This window comes from Solanum stenotomum, chromosome 2 (genome assembly GCF_019186545.1).
Source record: "Solanum stenotomum isolate F172 chromosome 2, ASM1918654v1, whole genome shotgun sequence".
In the NCBI taxonomy this organism is placed as follows: Eukaryota; Viridiplantae; Streptophyta; class Magnoliopsida; order Solanales; family Solanaceae; genus Solanum; species Solanum stenotomum.
The window spans coordinates 44,701,728-44,716,903 of record NC_064283.1 but is presented as its reverse complement, the minus strand read 5'-3'; the positions used below and the strand labels follow the sequence as shown (position 1 = coordinate 44,716,903).

Here is a 15,176-nt window from a genome sequence, read left to right as displayed (position 1 = left end):
CATAAGAGTGCCCTTTTCAATCAACTCAACATTAATATCATAATCATAGTCCTTTCATGCATATATAAGTATAAGGGTGTAGGGAAGAGGGTCTTGCATCAATACCACTAATACACTATAACCATAAGATCATTCCTACATAGGTGAACCATAAGTTCATATACAATCTTCATCACCTTACACAAACCCTAGCAATTTACCCCCACTTAAGGGTCATGAATCATATCTCACAATTACACCTAAATATACTACAATAGGCATGAATAAAACAAGATTCAATAACTAGATTAACATAGATACAATTCATAGTAATCATCTTGCATCAATACACCCATCACAATTCATGAAATTGGGGTCATGGGGGAGTACATGGGTTCATGGGGAATTTTACAATAAAAATCACCATTAAACATCATATCATCCATAATATAAGACAATTAACATAATGAAATCATTTTTAGGAAGAACCCACAGCTAGAATGAAAACCTTAGTTTGATGAGTTTGAAATCAAAGAGTTTAAGGGATTCATGGAGAAAAGTGTTCCATGAATCAAGTCTCCCATACCTTGATTGATGATTTCCTCATGAATATTGAGTGAAAAGCATGGATCTTGAACCCCTATCTTGATCTTCTTCTTTGTTCTTCAATGGAGTCTAGAGAGAATATTTTGAGAGGGAAGTGGGTTTGAGTTTGGGTATTGTGAGTTATGAGGAGTTAAGTGAAAATAAATGACTTAAAACTATTTATATGGGTCAAAAATAACTTATAATAGTCGTCCCCCACCCTTACTTGATTAATTAGGATTTATTAAAAGAGTTGACCCTTGGCCGAGATTCATTGACAACATTGCGGACCTCAACCACGAGCCCCCATCTATGGGGCGTGGAATGATCCACGGACCGTACTGGTCACTCGTGGATTGGTATGAGGCTGGTCTCTTGGCCTTGGTCTAGGACTGATCCACGAGGCCCCATCTTCGGGGCGTGGTATGGTCCACAAATCGTACTGTGCAAACGTGGTTTGGGACTAAGACTAGGAGATTTTGGGGAGGTTTGGGGGAGCTAAGTCTTGACTCACGACTCCCATCTACGGGGTGTGAGTCAATCCACGCCTCGTGGTTCCCCTTTCAGGGATGAAACTGTTTTTGGACAGTTTTTGAGTAGCCCCTTAGCCCTTATCAAGGACCTTTGAGGGGTCCTTAGGGGGGGGGCATACCTTGACGTTTAGGGACAAAAACACTATTGCTATCCTAGGGAAGTCACTTTATGACTCTTATCTTGACGTTTACCCTTTTTAAGACTCTAGACTACATGTTAGGCTCTAGCTTAGGTCATTAGATTTCTGGGATGTTACAGTCCAACTTGGGCCAATGGAAAAATCACTCATTTCGATAAGATAATAAGATAATATATTTTCGAAAGACCCTTATATAAATATATGGCCCCATTAATATGATAAATTAATTATTCTTTAAGAGTACAAATATATCTAAGATAATTTAGTGAAATATGATTCTATTATGTTTTGTTTTTTTGTCAAAATTTAAATCTAGTTGAAGCTCATCTCTAACTTTTCTTATTGCATCGAAAAGTTTCAGTGTTGTCTTTTCGAACTGTACCATAAAATTGTGAAGAGTTCTAGATGTGATAAGTGCTTCTTTACGCGTAACTGGTTCCAAATGTATTGTATCATCTTCAACTTTATCATCAACATTGTTTTTTCCAGTGATATCCACAATTTGTTCTAAGTTGTGGACCTCTAAACATGTATCATTTTCACCATCCAATACGTTATTAATGTCCATTTCATTGCGGTAATCGAGATCATTAATCATGACCTCAAGTTCAATGATATTTTTACAAGTGGGTTCATTCAAATTCTTTGAGATTTCATCCCCGAATAAATTTTGTGGTGTCGAAACACTCTTAAAATTAATAAATATTAATTTATTGATCAAATAATACCTTTATAAAATAATAATATTTCATGATTCCACCTATATTAATTTAGTGAGGTTTTACTGTATTTAAATTGTCCATTAATTTGTATATTATATAATATCTGCTTGCAATTTTGTATTTTAATCAATTTATATAATTTTCATGTGATATAAATTTTATTTTATTTTTCAAAATTCTTTATTTTTCCAAATGACAGATATTGCAATAAAATATTATATAAACATATTAATGGACAACTCAAATAAAAGTGAAATTATTAATAAAATACAATCATATAAACATTACATAAAAACTCAACTTTCAAGATTATTACATTGCTTTTATAAATGCTCTATTAATGCGTTATGAAGTTCAAATGGAATTTTTTTTGCTCTCTTGTATTTAAATTATTATGTTATGTATTGCATTTTTAAAATTAAAAATTTCATCTTATCATTTAAATTTTGTGCATTCTTCATAGTGAAATAATAATAATAATAATTTTAAATTATACAATTTAAAGTGATGAAATATTTTTAAAAATGGAAATATTATTAATTCGGAATAAAAGTAGTATATATTAAATAATATATTTTAAAATTTTTTATATTATATTAAAAAGAACTATGAATGTTAGAGATTTAATTAATGGTCTTATATGATTTATAATATGATAATTACAAATATTATATAATAGAAATGATAAAAAAAGTGAAACATAAAGTATTAATAGTAGTTCTTTAAATTTGGAAAAGATTTATTCAAATGTGGAAAATAAAGAGTGAAATGAAGATGCCATTAACTATTTTAGTCTCGAAATATAGAGCATATAAACTAAAATAGAATGGCGTAAGGGGGAAAGAGAAAATATAGAGTTTAACAAATTAAATAATATTAAAAGCATATATATTGGAAAGAAATGTAAGTAAATCAAAATTAGTGTTTTACAAAACTCTGTTGGGACTCGCCTCGGGGATCGCCCTAGGGCAGGGCTCTAGCAAAACGCCCCGAGACTCAAGTGTGTGGCTTAGTTCTATAAGACTTATGCCCTAAGCGTCCAACTGTATGTCCTAAGCATGCCCAACGCTCGGGTCTTGTTTAACAGATCTTATATAAATTATGGGTGTGTTTGGTATGAAGGAAAATGTTTTCCTTGAAAACAAGTAGATTTTTTTACTTATTTTCTCATGTTTGGTTGGTGAGTAGAAAATACTTTCCGAAATTTTTTTTTACTGTTTGATTTATAAATGAAAAATATTTTTGAGAAATATCTTTTATTTTTACTAGAGTAGAAAATAANGATCGAGGGTAACGGTGAAAAAAAGGAAATTTTGAAGTTGAAAGTATTTTTCAAAAACAAACTCAAATTTTTTTGGTGGGTGGGGGCTGGCCGGGGGCTGGGGGGAGTCGAGGATCAGGGTGAAAAAATAAAATTTTGAAGTTGAAACTATTTTTTAAAAATAAACTTAACTTTTTTTTTGGGAGGGTGGGGGGCTGGTAGGCGGTTGGCGGGGGATGTCGAGGGTAGGGGTGAAAAAATAAAAATTTGAAGTAGAAAATATTTTTTACAAACAAACTTAAATATTTCTTTGAAGGGGGTGGGGGGCTGATGAGGGGTGAGGTGGGGGTGGGTGGATAAACAAATAAAAAAATTGAAATTAGAAATATCTTTTAAAAACAACTTTTAATACTTTTTTGGAAGGGGTGGTGGTAGGGGGCTGGGGGTAGGGGTGAGGGTGGGGTAAAAAAATTGAAGTTAAAAACATTTTTTAAAAACAAGCTTTAAATTCTTTTTTTTCAGGGGGGAGGGGGTGGTTTGGGGGGCTAATTTGAGGGTAAGGACAAAATAAATTGATTTTTTTAACAAAGAAAAAATTGTAATTTGAAGTTGGAAGACATTTTTGGAAAATGTTTTCCTTAAGGTTTGTTTGGAAAGCCACCTGGTAATTGAAATTGGTGTAATTACTAGGGTAGTAATTACTGGCCTAGTAATTACACAATCTAGTAATTACACTGATCTGTTTGGTTGCCACGGTGTAATTACATTGTAATTACACATGTTTTGTTTGGATGTCACAATGTAATTACACATGTTATGTTTGGATGCACAATTGCAATCATAAAATTATATTAAATATTTTAAAAATAAAAATTAATCATTTAAAATTTATACTAGACAAATAATAAACTTTATAAATGATTTAAATTAAATATTTAAGATATATATTATTTTTTGAAAATATATTAATTAATAAACATACGTTCTTAACTAATATTATGAAAAACTAATTGATTTATATTTTTTAAAATTTATATATTTCAATTGAATTGATCATAAAAAACTAAAAATATAAAATTTCTACGAACATCGTGAAATGCATATTTGATAAAAATATTAATATATAAATAAAATGTCATAAGTTATTAAAACGTTTGAAAAAAGATAATCTATCAAGTCTAATTAAAAGATGACTTGCAATGTAAATTCAATATTACTTAAACAAATGAAACGGAAAATATAAATAAGTTATCAGTTTCAAAAAGAAGTTTAAACATAATACTCATATCACAAATTTCAACATAGCATACATAAATATGATTTATTTTTATTTTTTTTAAAAAAAGAAAACACAAGTCTATAACCTTATTTAACAATAAATTCTATATTAATTTAAAAATTAGAATACTAATAAAATTATGCTAATGAGAAAATAAGCATGGTATAAAGAAATAGATAATACGAAAAATTGCATAGAATCACATGAAGTAAGATTGAGAATGAAAAGAAAATGAAATATAATAATAACAATTAAAAAATAGATATTTTTAGAATAATAATAAAAACTTAAACTAATAGAAGTAAAAAAAAATTAAAACATAAAAATAAAAATAGAAATAATAAAAAAGAAATTAAAAAGTAATCAACTGGTAATTACATCATGTAATTACTGATGTAATTACCAGCAATTCACAACCTCTGCCTGTGAATTGGAGAGTGTAATTACCCCCGGTTAATTACACCAATTACATGCTGACCAAGTAATTACCTGTCCAACCAAACATGACAGACAGTGTAATTACACCTAATTACACCAAATCCAATTACCAGGGTATCCTTCCAAACAGAACATAAGTTTTGAAGGAAAGTCATTTTCCTTAAATTTAAGGTAAATGAGTTGAGTTGGAAACATTTAATCCAACCAAACATGAGAAAATTGAAAAATATTTTTTGGAAAATGTTTTCCTTCATACCAAACACACCCTATGTGTTAAAATCTTTAGTTAGCATTGTTGACCCTCATAATTCTTAAATAAGTGAATGATACTTAATAGTTTTTTTAATGTATAGAGATACGAAGATTGAGAGTAACTCAAATAACAAGTTGTAGTTTCACATCTTTACTATTTGGTAAGAATGTGAATGTAATTATAGATTACGTAACATTTCTTGTAAAAATACATGTGAAATTTTACTTTTCACTTATCATCATTGGTCTTCATGATTTTGTCTTATTTCTCAAAATTATCATATTTTATTTAGCTATTTGAAAGTAATTTTATTTTTATTCACGATGGAGTATTTATTTTTTATAATACTAGTAAGTTTTATTAATTATTTTCTTTTAGGGGGTAAATTGTATCGTATGATAAAAAAAGATTTTTAGAAATAATGATTTTCTTGTTAATAGAAAGTTAAGATATTAGATTATTTATATTTATATAATCATGTTAGAAATTTTATTTCATATGAGTTTTCTTAATCATGTTTATAATTATTTTAAAGTATTGATGTATTTTTTTTTTTTATAATTTTGTGTTATTGTATTGTATTATAAATTAAAATAAAAAATTGAAAGATCTATAGGCTTACCCTTACGTCTCGAGGCACTGAGTAAACCCCGCCTGACGCCCCCCCTTTTAAAACACGATCAAAATAGTGTGAAATGTTGAAGACGAAACCCGGTAGATAAATGGAAGGAGCCGCCATTTGTATTTGTCGTCATCATCATCATCAGTAATATAAGTGTCAGCTTGAACCCTGTTGTAGCCAGACCTCTCCTCTTCCTCTCTGACACTTACTAGGGCATTTACTCTTAACATAACATATTTGTGTGTGTTTTCCCCATTAAACCCCCTTTCTGAAAATCTGTATTTGTGTTCAACAAGATGGAAACTGAGAACCCTGCCGCAGATCAGCTTCCAGAGGCAGAATCGTTGCCAGATGGTTTCAGCTCAACCACTGACCCACTGCCACCCCCACCTCACCACTTAAATGCATCTCACCATACCAACTCTAAAAAATTACATCCCAACATGGAGGACTGTAAGTATCTTTCTCTCTTATTTTCTGCGTTTACAGTTACATTATCTGTTATTAGAGTGTTACATGGAAACATTAAATCCATTCTTCACTTTAAAATGGATCATGTTTGTCAAACTTAAGGCATCGTAGGTGATATTTGTAATGCTCTCAGACACGATTTTCGAGGTTAGCCAACTTTCAACATAAAGTTGTACTTTTATCACACATTTGGGGGCTTTTCCGGCAACTTTGGCCGGAATCTTATCAATGGGGGAAAACACCATCTTTTATAACGCAGGTTTCAAGTCTTATGAAATCACCAGATGTAAAGAAGGAGCAGAAACATGGTACGAGTGGACTGAACGTAGCAGGAATTTAGTGAGAAGAGCGAAGATTAGCATTAAAGTCCTGAGATGGCTGATTTCAGTATTTATTGAGGCGTCGAAGGTCAAAGGGGACTCGGTCAAAAGATGGAAAGTAAAGGACTTGTACTCGGATTTCTTTTGCACCCTTAAATACAACGAAAAGGGCAGATATATCAGTTTTATTGCTATTCAAGGACAAAACAAAGCAGTCATCATTACACCGGAATCATCTTACAACACGGGTTGGGGAAACATCGCTCATAAAATAGCAAAATTCACCTACGAGCCTACAACAGAGCAGAAAACACAATTTAACAAAGGGAAGGCACTGGGAGTATCCTTCAAGGACGCATTAAGGAACAATAGGTGGACGACAGAATCCACGAAGAAGGCGCACATACTGGTGGAAGGTGACCATCTAAAGGTGGTGAACGTAACATCGACATCGGAGACAGAGCTCCTCAAGAGATGCATTGTCGGTAAATTCCAGACCACAACTCGAGATTTACCAACCCTTAATGATGTAAGAAGGTGGGCTTGCAACACTTGGAAGTCAGCCATAGGAGTCAGCGTCTTCGCTATAAACGACGGGCACTTCCTTTTCGAGCTACCCACAAAAGTTGCTGCAGAGCATGTCATGGCAGGAACATGGGTCTGGAAGAAGATGCCTCTGAACCTAGAGTGGTGGAGCCCAATCACAGGTTGCTGGCCAGAAGCTATAGCAAGAGACTGGGTGTGGATAAGAGTGCTAGGTTTACCCCTAAACCTATGGTCCCATAAAGTCTCAAGCTTATCGGAGACCAGTGTGGGGGTTTCATCGAAGCAGAGGAAGAAACGACCCTCAAAAATCACTTGCACTGGGCACGCATCAAGGTGAAGGGTGATGGGAAGATGGTCCCGAAGGAGATTGAAATCACCAGTGAGGGTTTTGTGTATACAGTGCCGATTTGGTGTGAAGCACCGGTGACTTTCCGAAAGGAGGCGACGAGGAGAGAGGAACAACATTATGGACCGATGGGCAACAAGGGTTTCTTTCCCCCTTTAATGTTAAAATCTGTGGAAGAGTCAGATCACCACGTGGGTACATCAACAGCTGGCAAAAATTTGAATTGGAGAGCACGTGACTCTACACGTGAGGCAAACAGTAAAGGCAAAGGGCCTTTATCAGCGGTAGCAGGCCAGCTTGAGAGAAAAGAAAATTTGGGCCCAAATTTTTTAGGCCCAAAAAGGCAACAGCAGAAGAATAATGCAGCCCAAAGTCTTGACATAGTTAACATTGAGATACAAGCAAACCTATCTCGTATAACAACAAATAACAAATTTGAGGAATTGGGAAATCAAGACATGGGAGCTTCAAACAAGTCCAGCGGAGATCAGGAGGGAAGAAAAGCAACGGATAAAGATGCAGCTCAAATAAAAAAGAAGCCTAGAGACAGTGAAAGGCTTTCTGAGCCTTTGCGTGATGAAATAGAAGCAAATTGCAGAATTCTAATGGAACAGGGTAGAGAAGGTGTCCTAATTCCTTTTGAATTGGGAGACGAGGGAAACAATCTCGAGTTTGTCGCAGACCCGAGTGATGATGACGATATGTCCATTATCCAAACAGAGGAAAGAACAGATCAGGAGATACAAACAGTGAGCGACATGCAATTGGAGCAGAAGGCAAACGGGGAAGGCACAATTGAAGATATCTTACCACTGAACTCTAATGAGCATGGAACTGATACATCAGCAGAGAATGAAATTTCTTCATGGGTCCAGGAAAACATAATCAGACTCAGTAAAGAATTTGGGGTACACTTCATTGGATGCGAAGAGGTGGCTTTGAACCTCTTTATGGCAATCGACAGTAAAAGACAAACTATTAAAAAGGCGGGGGGAGCAATAGTTCCTATTACTCCAGTGGGAAAGGTCCCAAAGGAACTCAAGAATTTGGAACCAAAGAGTAATTTTGTGAGTTATGGTACAAGGAGTAGGGGGGGATGCTTTATAGATGATCTTAATGAAGGTTAAGATAGTCTCATGGAATGTAAGGGGCCTCAATGATCCAAGTAAGAGGCTGCAAATCAAAAACTTGATAAATACATGGAGGGCAGATGTGTATTGTTTCCAGGAGTCAAAAATCAGTGGAGATATAAGTGGGATTGTAAAAGATTTGTGGGCAAATAGGAAGGTGAAATATGCACAACTAGAGGCACGGGGGACAAGAGGTGGTATCATTATCCTGTGGGATAGTAGTATCTGGGAGGGGGAAGTATGTGAAGTAGGGGCTTACAACATCACTTGTAAGTTCACAGGGAAAGCACAAGATTTGGGATGGCATTTGTCAGGTGTCTATGCCCCAAATAGTAGACAAGAAAGAGAAGAAGTATGGGGAGAGCTGGGGGCAGTGAGGGGTCTATTTAATGGACCTTGGGTGGTGGCTGGGGATTTTAATGTAGTGAGATTCCCTTCTGAGAAGAAAAATTGCAACAGACTCAACAAGGAGATGGAAGAATTTTCTGAATTTATAGAGGACATGGAACTGCAAGACTTACCTCTTGTAGGTGGCAGATTCACATGGAGGAAAGGGGATGGATATGATATCGCAGCAAGATTAGATAGATTCCTGATATCTGAGGAATGGGAAGTAGCTTTTAGAAAGATCAAACAATCAATCTTACCTAGAGTAACTTCCGACCACAATCCATTGTTGTTGGAATGTGGTAATTGGGAGAGATCAACCTCAAATTTTAAGTTTGAGAACTGGTGGCTGCAAACTAAAGACTTTAAAGAAAGAGTTAAAGAATGGTGGAACTCTGAAATTTATGTGGGAAAACCAGATTATATTTTAGCTTGCAAGCTAAAGTTACTGAAAGTCAAGTTGAAAGAATGGAGTAAAACAGTACAGGGCAACCTAGGTATGCAAAAACAAAGCATCCTTAACCAGCTGGCTGAACTGGACCAGATACAAGATCAGAGAATCCTATCAGATGATGAGTCCTATTTAAGAGCAGTATTGACAGTGGAGTTTGAAGAAAATGCCAAGAGAGAGGAAGTGGCTTGGAGGCAAAGATCTAGGGCATTGTGGCTCAAAGAAGGGGACATGAATACCAAGTTCTTCCATAGAACTGCTAATTGTCACAAGAGGTATAACAACATTGATAAACTGATCATAAATGGGTCCAGTGTGACTGAACCAGCTGAGATCAGAGATGAAGTTACAACCTTCTACCAAAAACTTTACAATGAGACAGAATTCTGGAGACCTCAGTTCAACCCCAGAGTTCAAGCCAGGATAGATGAAGAAGATAATGCAGCTCTGCAAGCCCAATTTGAAGAGCAGGAAATTAAAAACTGTGTGTTCTCATGTGCAGGGGATAAGGCACCAGGCCCTGATGGTTTCACAATGGCCTTTTTCAAACAGTGTTGGGAAGAGATAAAACAAGAAGTGGTAGCTGCCATCCAGAATTTTCATGACCAGGGCTACTTTGAAAAAAGTTTCAATGCCACTTTCATAGCCCTGATCCCCAAGAAGTTTGGAGCATCTGAATTGAAAGATTTTAGGCCAATTAGCTTGATTGGGAGTATCTACAAAATCATATCAAAGATTTTAACAGAGAGACTCAAGAAAGTTATGTCAAAACTAGTGGATGAACAACAAATGGCATTCATAAAGGGCAGGCAAATTATGGATGCAATATTGGTGGCTAATGAATGTGTGGACATGAGATACAGATCCAAAGCTCCAGGAATTCTATGCAAGCTAGACATAGAAAAAGCTTATGATCATTTGAATTGGGAACATATGTGGAGAACATTAAGGAGGATGGGGTTTGGCAACACATGGATAAAATGGATGAGGTTCTGCATAACTACAGTGAAGTTTTCAGTTTTGATAAATGGCTCTCCAACTGGTTTTTTCTCTTCTGAGAGAGGGTTGAGACAAGGAGACCCCCTGTCTCCTTTTCTTTTCATTTTGGCCATGGAAGGTTTAAGTGACATGCTGAAGAGTGCTCAGGCGAATAACAGAATCAGGGGTTTCATTGTGAATGAAGGAAACTCACTGGGAGTGTCTATTTCCCATTTACAATATGCTGATGACACCTTGGTTTTTTGTGAAGCAGAGAAGGAACAACTAAAACACCTAAGGGTTATCTTCATCCTATTTGAAGCAGTTTCTGGACTTCATATAAATTGGGAAAAGAGTTTTATCTATCCTGTGAATGAAGTTCCAGAAATCAGTACTTTGGCAAACATTTTAGGTGGTAAGATAGGAGAGCTTCCCACCACCTATCTTGGAATGCCATTGGGAGCTAAGAGTAAGTCCATGAACATATGGAACTCTGTGGTGGAAAGGTGTGAAAAGAAGCTAGTTAACTGGAGAAGTCAATATTTATCTTTGGGTGGCAGAGTCACACTGATCAATAGTGTTCTTGATGCCATGCCAACTTACATGATGTCCCTTTTCCCCATTCATGGGAAGATAATCAAAAAGTTGGATGCTATCAGGAGAAACTTTCTTTGGCAAGGAAATGGTGAAGGGGAGAAGAAGCACCATTTGGTTAAGTGGGAGGTTGTCATAACATCCAAAAAAGAGGGAGGTTTAGGAATTAAGAATCTGAAAGCACAAAACAAGAGCCTTCTGTTAAAATGGCTATGGAGACTGGCAGTAGATGAGCAGGGCCTATGGAAGAAAATCATCATTGCAAGACATGGTAGGGAAGGACCATGGACTACTCAGGCAGTTAAAACTCCTTATGAAAGGGGACTATGGAGGACTATCAGAAATCAGTGGCCAAAAATGTGGGGTAATTCTGTGATCAAAGTGGGTAATGGCAGAAAGACCATGTTCTGGAATGATATATGGGTGGGGCAAACACCTCTGAGGCAACAGTTTCCAGACATTTACAATCTCAATCAACAGAAGCTAGCTACTATTTCAGAGATCACAAATGCACAAGGTTGGAATCTATCCTTCAGAAGACTCCTCAATGACTGGGAAGTGGAGAGAATGATCCAGTTCTACAATACCTTGGAACAAGCTAAGAGTCTCAATTTTGAGGAAGACAAACTATCATGGAGTTTGGACAAAGGTGGCAAGTTCACAGTGAAAGCAGCCTACAAGATGCTGAATATCTCAACAGAAACCAAGGAATGGTGGCCATGGAAGATGATCTGGAAAGGGAAGATACCTCATAAAGTGGCCTGTTTTACTTGGCTAGTTGCAAGTCAAGCAGTTCTGACCCAGGACAACCTTATGAAAAGGGGCAGGCAATTATGCTCTAGATGTTTTTTTTGTGAAGCTGAAACAGAGACAGTAAATCATCTTTTTCTGCAGTGTAAAGTGACTGGAAAATTATGGCAATGGTTCATCAATCTGAGGGGTATTGGATGGGCCATGCCAAGGCATACTTCAGAAGTACTAGCATGTTGGAATAGAGATGGAAATCAGTCAGAACACAAGGAGAGATGGAAGATTGTCCCTTCTTGCATCTGGTGGACAATCTGGAAGGAGAGAAACCAGAGATGTTTTGAGAACAAGAACATTCCCTTCCAAAGTATAAAGATGAACTGTTTAGCAACTTTTTACTTTTGGTGTATACATTCTGTACCTAAGGATATAGGGGAAATTAACCTATTTCTAGACAGTTTAAAGGAATATAGGAGATAGATTTTGTTTTGGGCTGTCCTTTCATACTTTTGATGTAACTATGTAGGAGCACACTATTGGTGTACTCCTTTTGTTTATAATACCAGTTAACTTTCTCAAAAAAAATATATATAGTTAATGGGATGGGAATTTGTTGAGATAAGACAGAAATGGAGAATTGGAAGGGAACATTTAGAAGCAGTTCAAAAACATTGGAAGATAATAAACCATTTGCTGTTCCGTTTGCTTGAATAATAAAACGCTGGAGCTTCAAAAGCATGTTATGTTTTTCAGAAATTATCCTTTCATATGTCAAGTAAACTGACCTGAACTTCATATGATCATATTAGTGTTAGGTTAAGTGGTAAATTCTATCTTCCAAAGAGATATCCATTAGAAATGAAAAATGGCTGATAACATTTTAAATCATGATGTTCATTGCTTCAAAGAAATGTCTGATGCAGTTTCTTTTGTGGTTGTATATCTGAATGGCTATAGGTTTGCATGTAGCTCTTTACTTCTTCATGATGTTTCTACTTGCAGCATTGTTTCATCTTAGGTTATTTAAACCTTCAATCAGCCTGCTCTAAGTAATACTTCTTTTCCCGCAGCTGGAGGAGACCCGAGCCAAACTAATTCAGCTCTCAAGGAGACATCATTACAAGGGAGTGTTGAAAACAAAAAAGTAGTCAGTAAACATCAATATCAATTTCCTTATGTTACATATGTTCGTTAGCTATCAATTTCCTGCTTTTTGATCTAATCTAGTCATGTTTCTGCATAAACATAGTAGACTCTTCATTTCTCAAATTGGATCCTTTGGTTTTTACAACATGGAATAAAATGGCTATTTCTCTCGTTTTGGGATATGTGCACTGCCAGTTCTATCCTCTTTTGTGATCACCTTTTTGACAAATTGATTCTCCTGCTATATTAATTGTCTTCCCCATGTTACAGCTTAATCTTTTGTATGCCTCTTAGTTTTTATGGTAGACCAGTTCCATCAGTTCTTTCTTTCCACTCTCTACAGGTCTGTTGTTCTTTCTTTCATTTCTGTCCTAATCTGCGCCAACGGACTCTGTGAACCACAATTTGATTTACAAAGTAACTTTAGCTTAGGTTATGTCAATGAGAGGAAATCCGTGTCAGTAATTTGTTTTGATCAGTTAACCATGTTTATGTGATCAACACAAAATGGAAATGAAAGGAAAACTTTCTCTTGGCAAAAACTAAATCATATGAATCAAGGGATAGGTAGTAATGTTTTAGGGAGGTATGTGTTAAAATTTTTTGATGAAGTAATAAGAAATTTCATTGCTGGCATCAAGAAGATGCAGAATAGTACAAAAGTTAGGAAGATGACAATTTCATTAGCTTAATTACAAAAAAGACTAAACTACTACCAGGGAGCTAACAAAGTTCAAAAAGTACTCAGGAGAATATATGGGTGAAAGATTATGCCAACTATATAGATACAAATGATATCCCTAAGGGAGTGATATGGAGTTGATAAACCTTCAAAATACCCGTTGTTCTCTTCTGACCATACACACCAAATGATACTAGTAGATATCATCTTCCAGATTGGCTTGATGACCTTATCAACTCTCCAATTGGACCAGCATTCAAAGGCCTCTTTGGTGCTATGTGGCATTACCCAATTCATACCAAATTTAGACAAAACATACTCCATAAGTCAGTAGTGACTGTACAATGTAAAAATAGATAGTTGTTGGGATTTCAGGTATTGTAGTCGTATTAAGGTTGAGGAAGTGAAGCGTGCTATTAGTAGAATGAGTAACAGAAAAGCGGCAGGACCAAATGAGACCCCAATGGAGTTCTCAAAGAGCACGGATAGAGCAGGTTTGGAGTGGCTAAGATATGCTAGAAATGAAGGTGGAGTACAATGGTTCCGTTGTACAAGAATCAGGCTGATATACAAAATTGCAACAACTACAGGGGTATTAAGTTGTTAAGTCACACTATAAAAGTTTGGGAGAAAGTGGTGAAGATAAGAGTGAGAAGGGGTGTGTCTATTTTTGAGAATCAATTTGGATTCATGCCCTGGAGATCGACCACAAAATCTATCCATCTTGTGAGGAGACGGATGAAAAAATATCGGGAAAGAAAGAGGGACTTATATATGGTGTCCATTAACCTTGAGAAGGCATTTGATAAAGTCTTGTGGCGATGCTAGACGACAAGAGGTGTATCGGTGGCCTACATTAGGGAGATAAAGGACATGTATGAAAGAGCTAAGGTAAGAATGGTGGGAGGAGACTTGGAGCACTTTCCTGTGGAGATGGGGTTACACCAGGGGTCAACTCTTGGCCCATTTTGTTTTGCCTTGGTGATGGATGTATTAACGTGAGACATTCAAGATGAGGTGCCATGGTGTTTGTTATTTGCGAATGACATAGTCCTGATTGATGAGACACGCAATGGAGTAAACGCTAAGTTAGAGGTGTGGAGACAAACTTTGGAGGTAATTTCTTCACATTGGCATAAGTTGGTGAATAGAGTTATTCGGTATCTGTGTTGGTGGCAAGTAGAAAGTATCCGGTGAAATAATCGAGTAGTGCACAAACTTACTTGGATACCATCGTCAAACAAAAAAGTAGTACAAACTCTCACTCTGGTGCTGCTATCAACACATTCCAGCATGAAAAACAGAAGAGATATCTAAAGCATGTTTGAATCAAGATCCTACTGCATCCTTGCTTATATTCAGGTAGAAGAATATCTTCAAAGGAGTAAGAACTTTGTAGAATCACTTTTAAGATTCAATATTCTTAAGTGTCTTGCAAGTGCCTCAGACTTGCATCCGAAAGGGAAAATATGCGGAAGATGGAGGACTGTAGAACTTACATTGTCCTATTATATTTTTCAAAACTTCAACATTCTGAGGTATGCTAGGATTGTTTCTATCAAAGGT

At 35.9% G+C, this 15,176-nt stretch overlaps 1 protein-coding gene across 2 annotated transcripts in view; it reads left to right on the top strand.

Moving 5' to 3' along the window:
- Positions 1-5,879: 5,879 nt before the first annotated feature.
- The window catches only part of LOC125855284 (uncharacterized), a 47,060-nt gene continuing 37,763 nt past the window's right edge, over positions 5,880-15,176 (top strand). Inside the window, exons 1-2 of one of the 2 annotated variants that reach the window (XM_049534996.1) lie at positions 5,880-6,265; positions 12,853-12,926. In XM_049534996.1, coding sequence (XP_049390953.1) covers positions 6,109-6,265; positions 12,853-12,926 — 231 coding nt within the window. In that variant the 5' untranslated portion in view covers positions 5,880-6,108. Of the gene's footprint in view, positions 6,266-12,852; positions 12,930-15,176 lie in introns of both variants that reach the window. The other variant, XM_049534995.1, reaches the window with a different exon arrangement.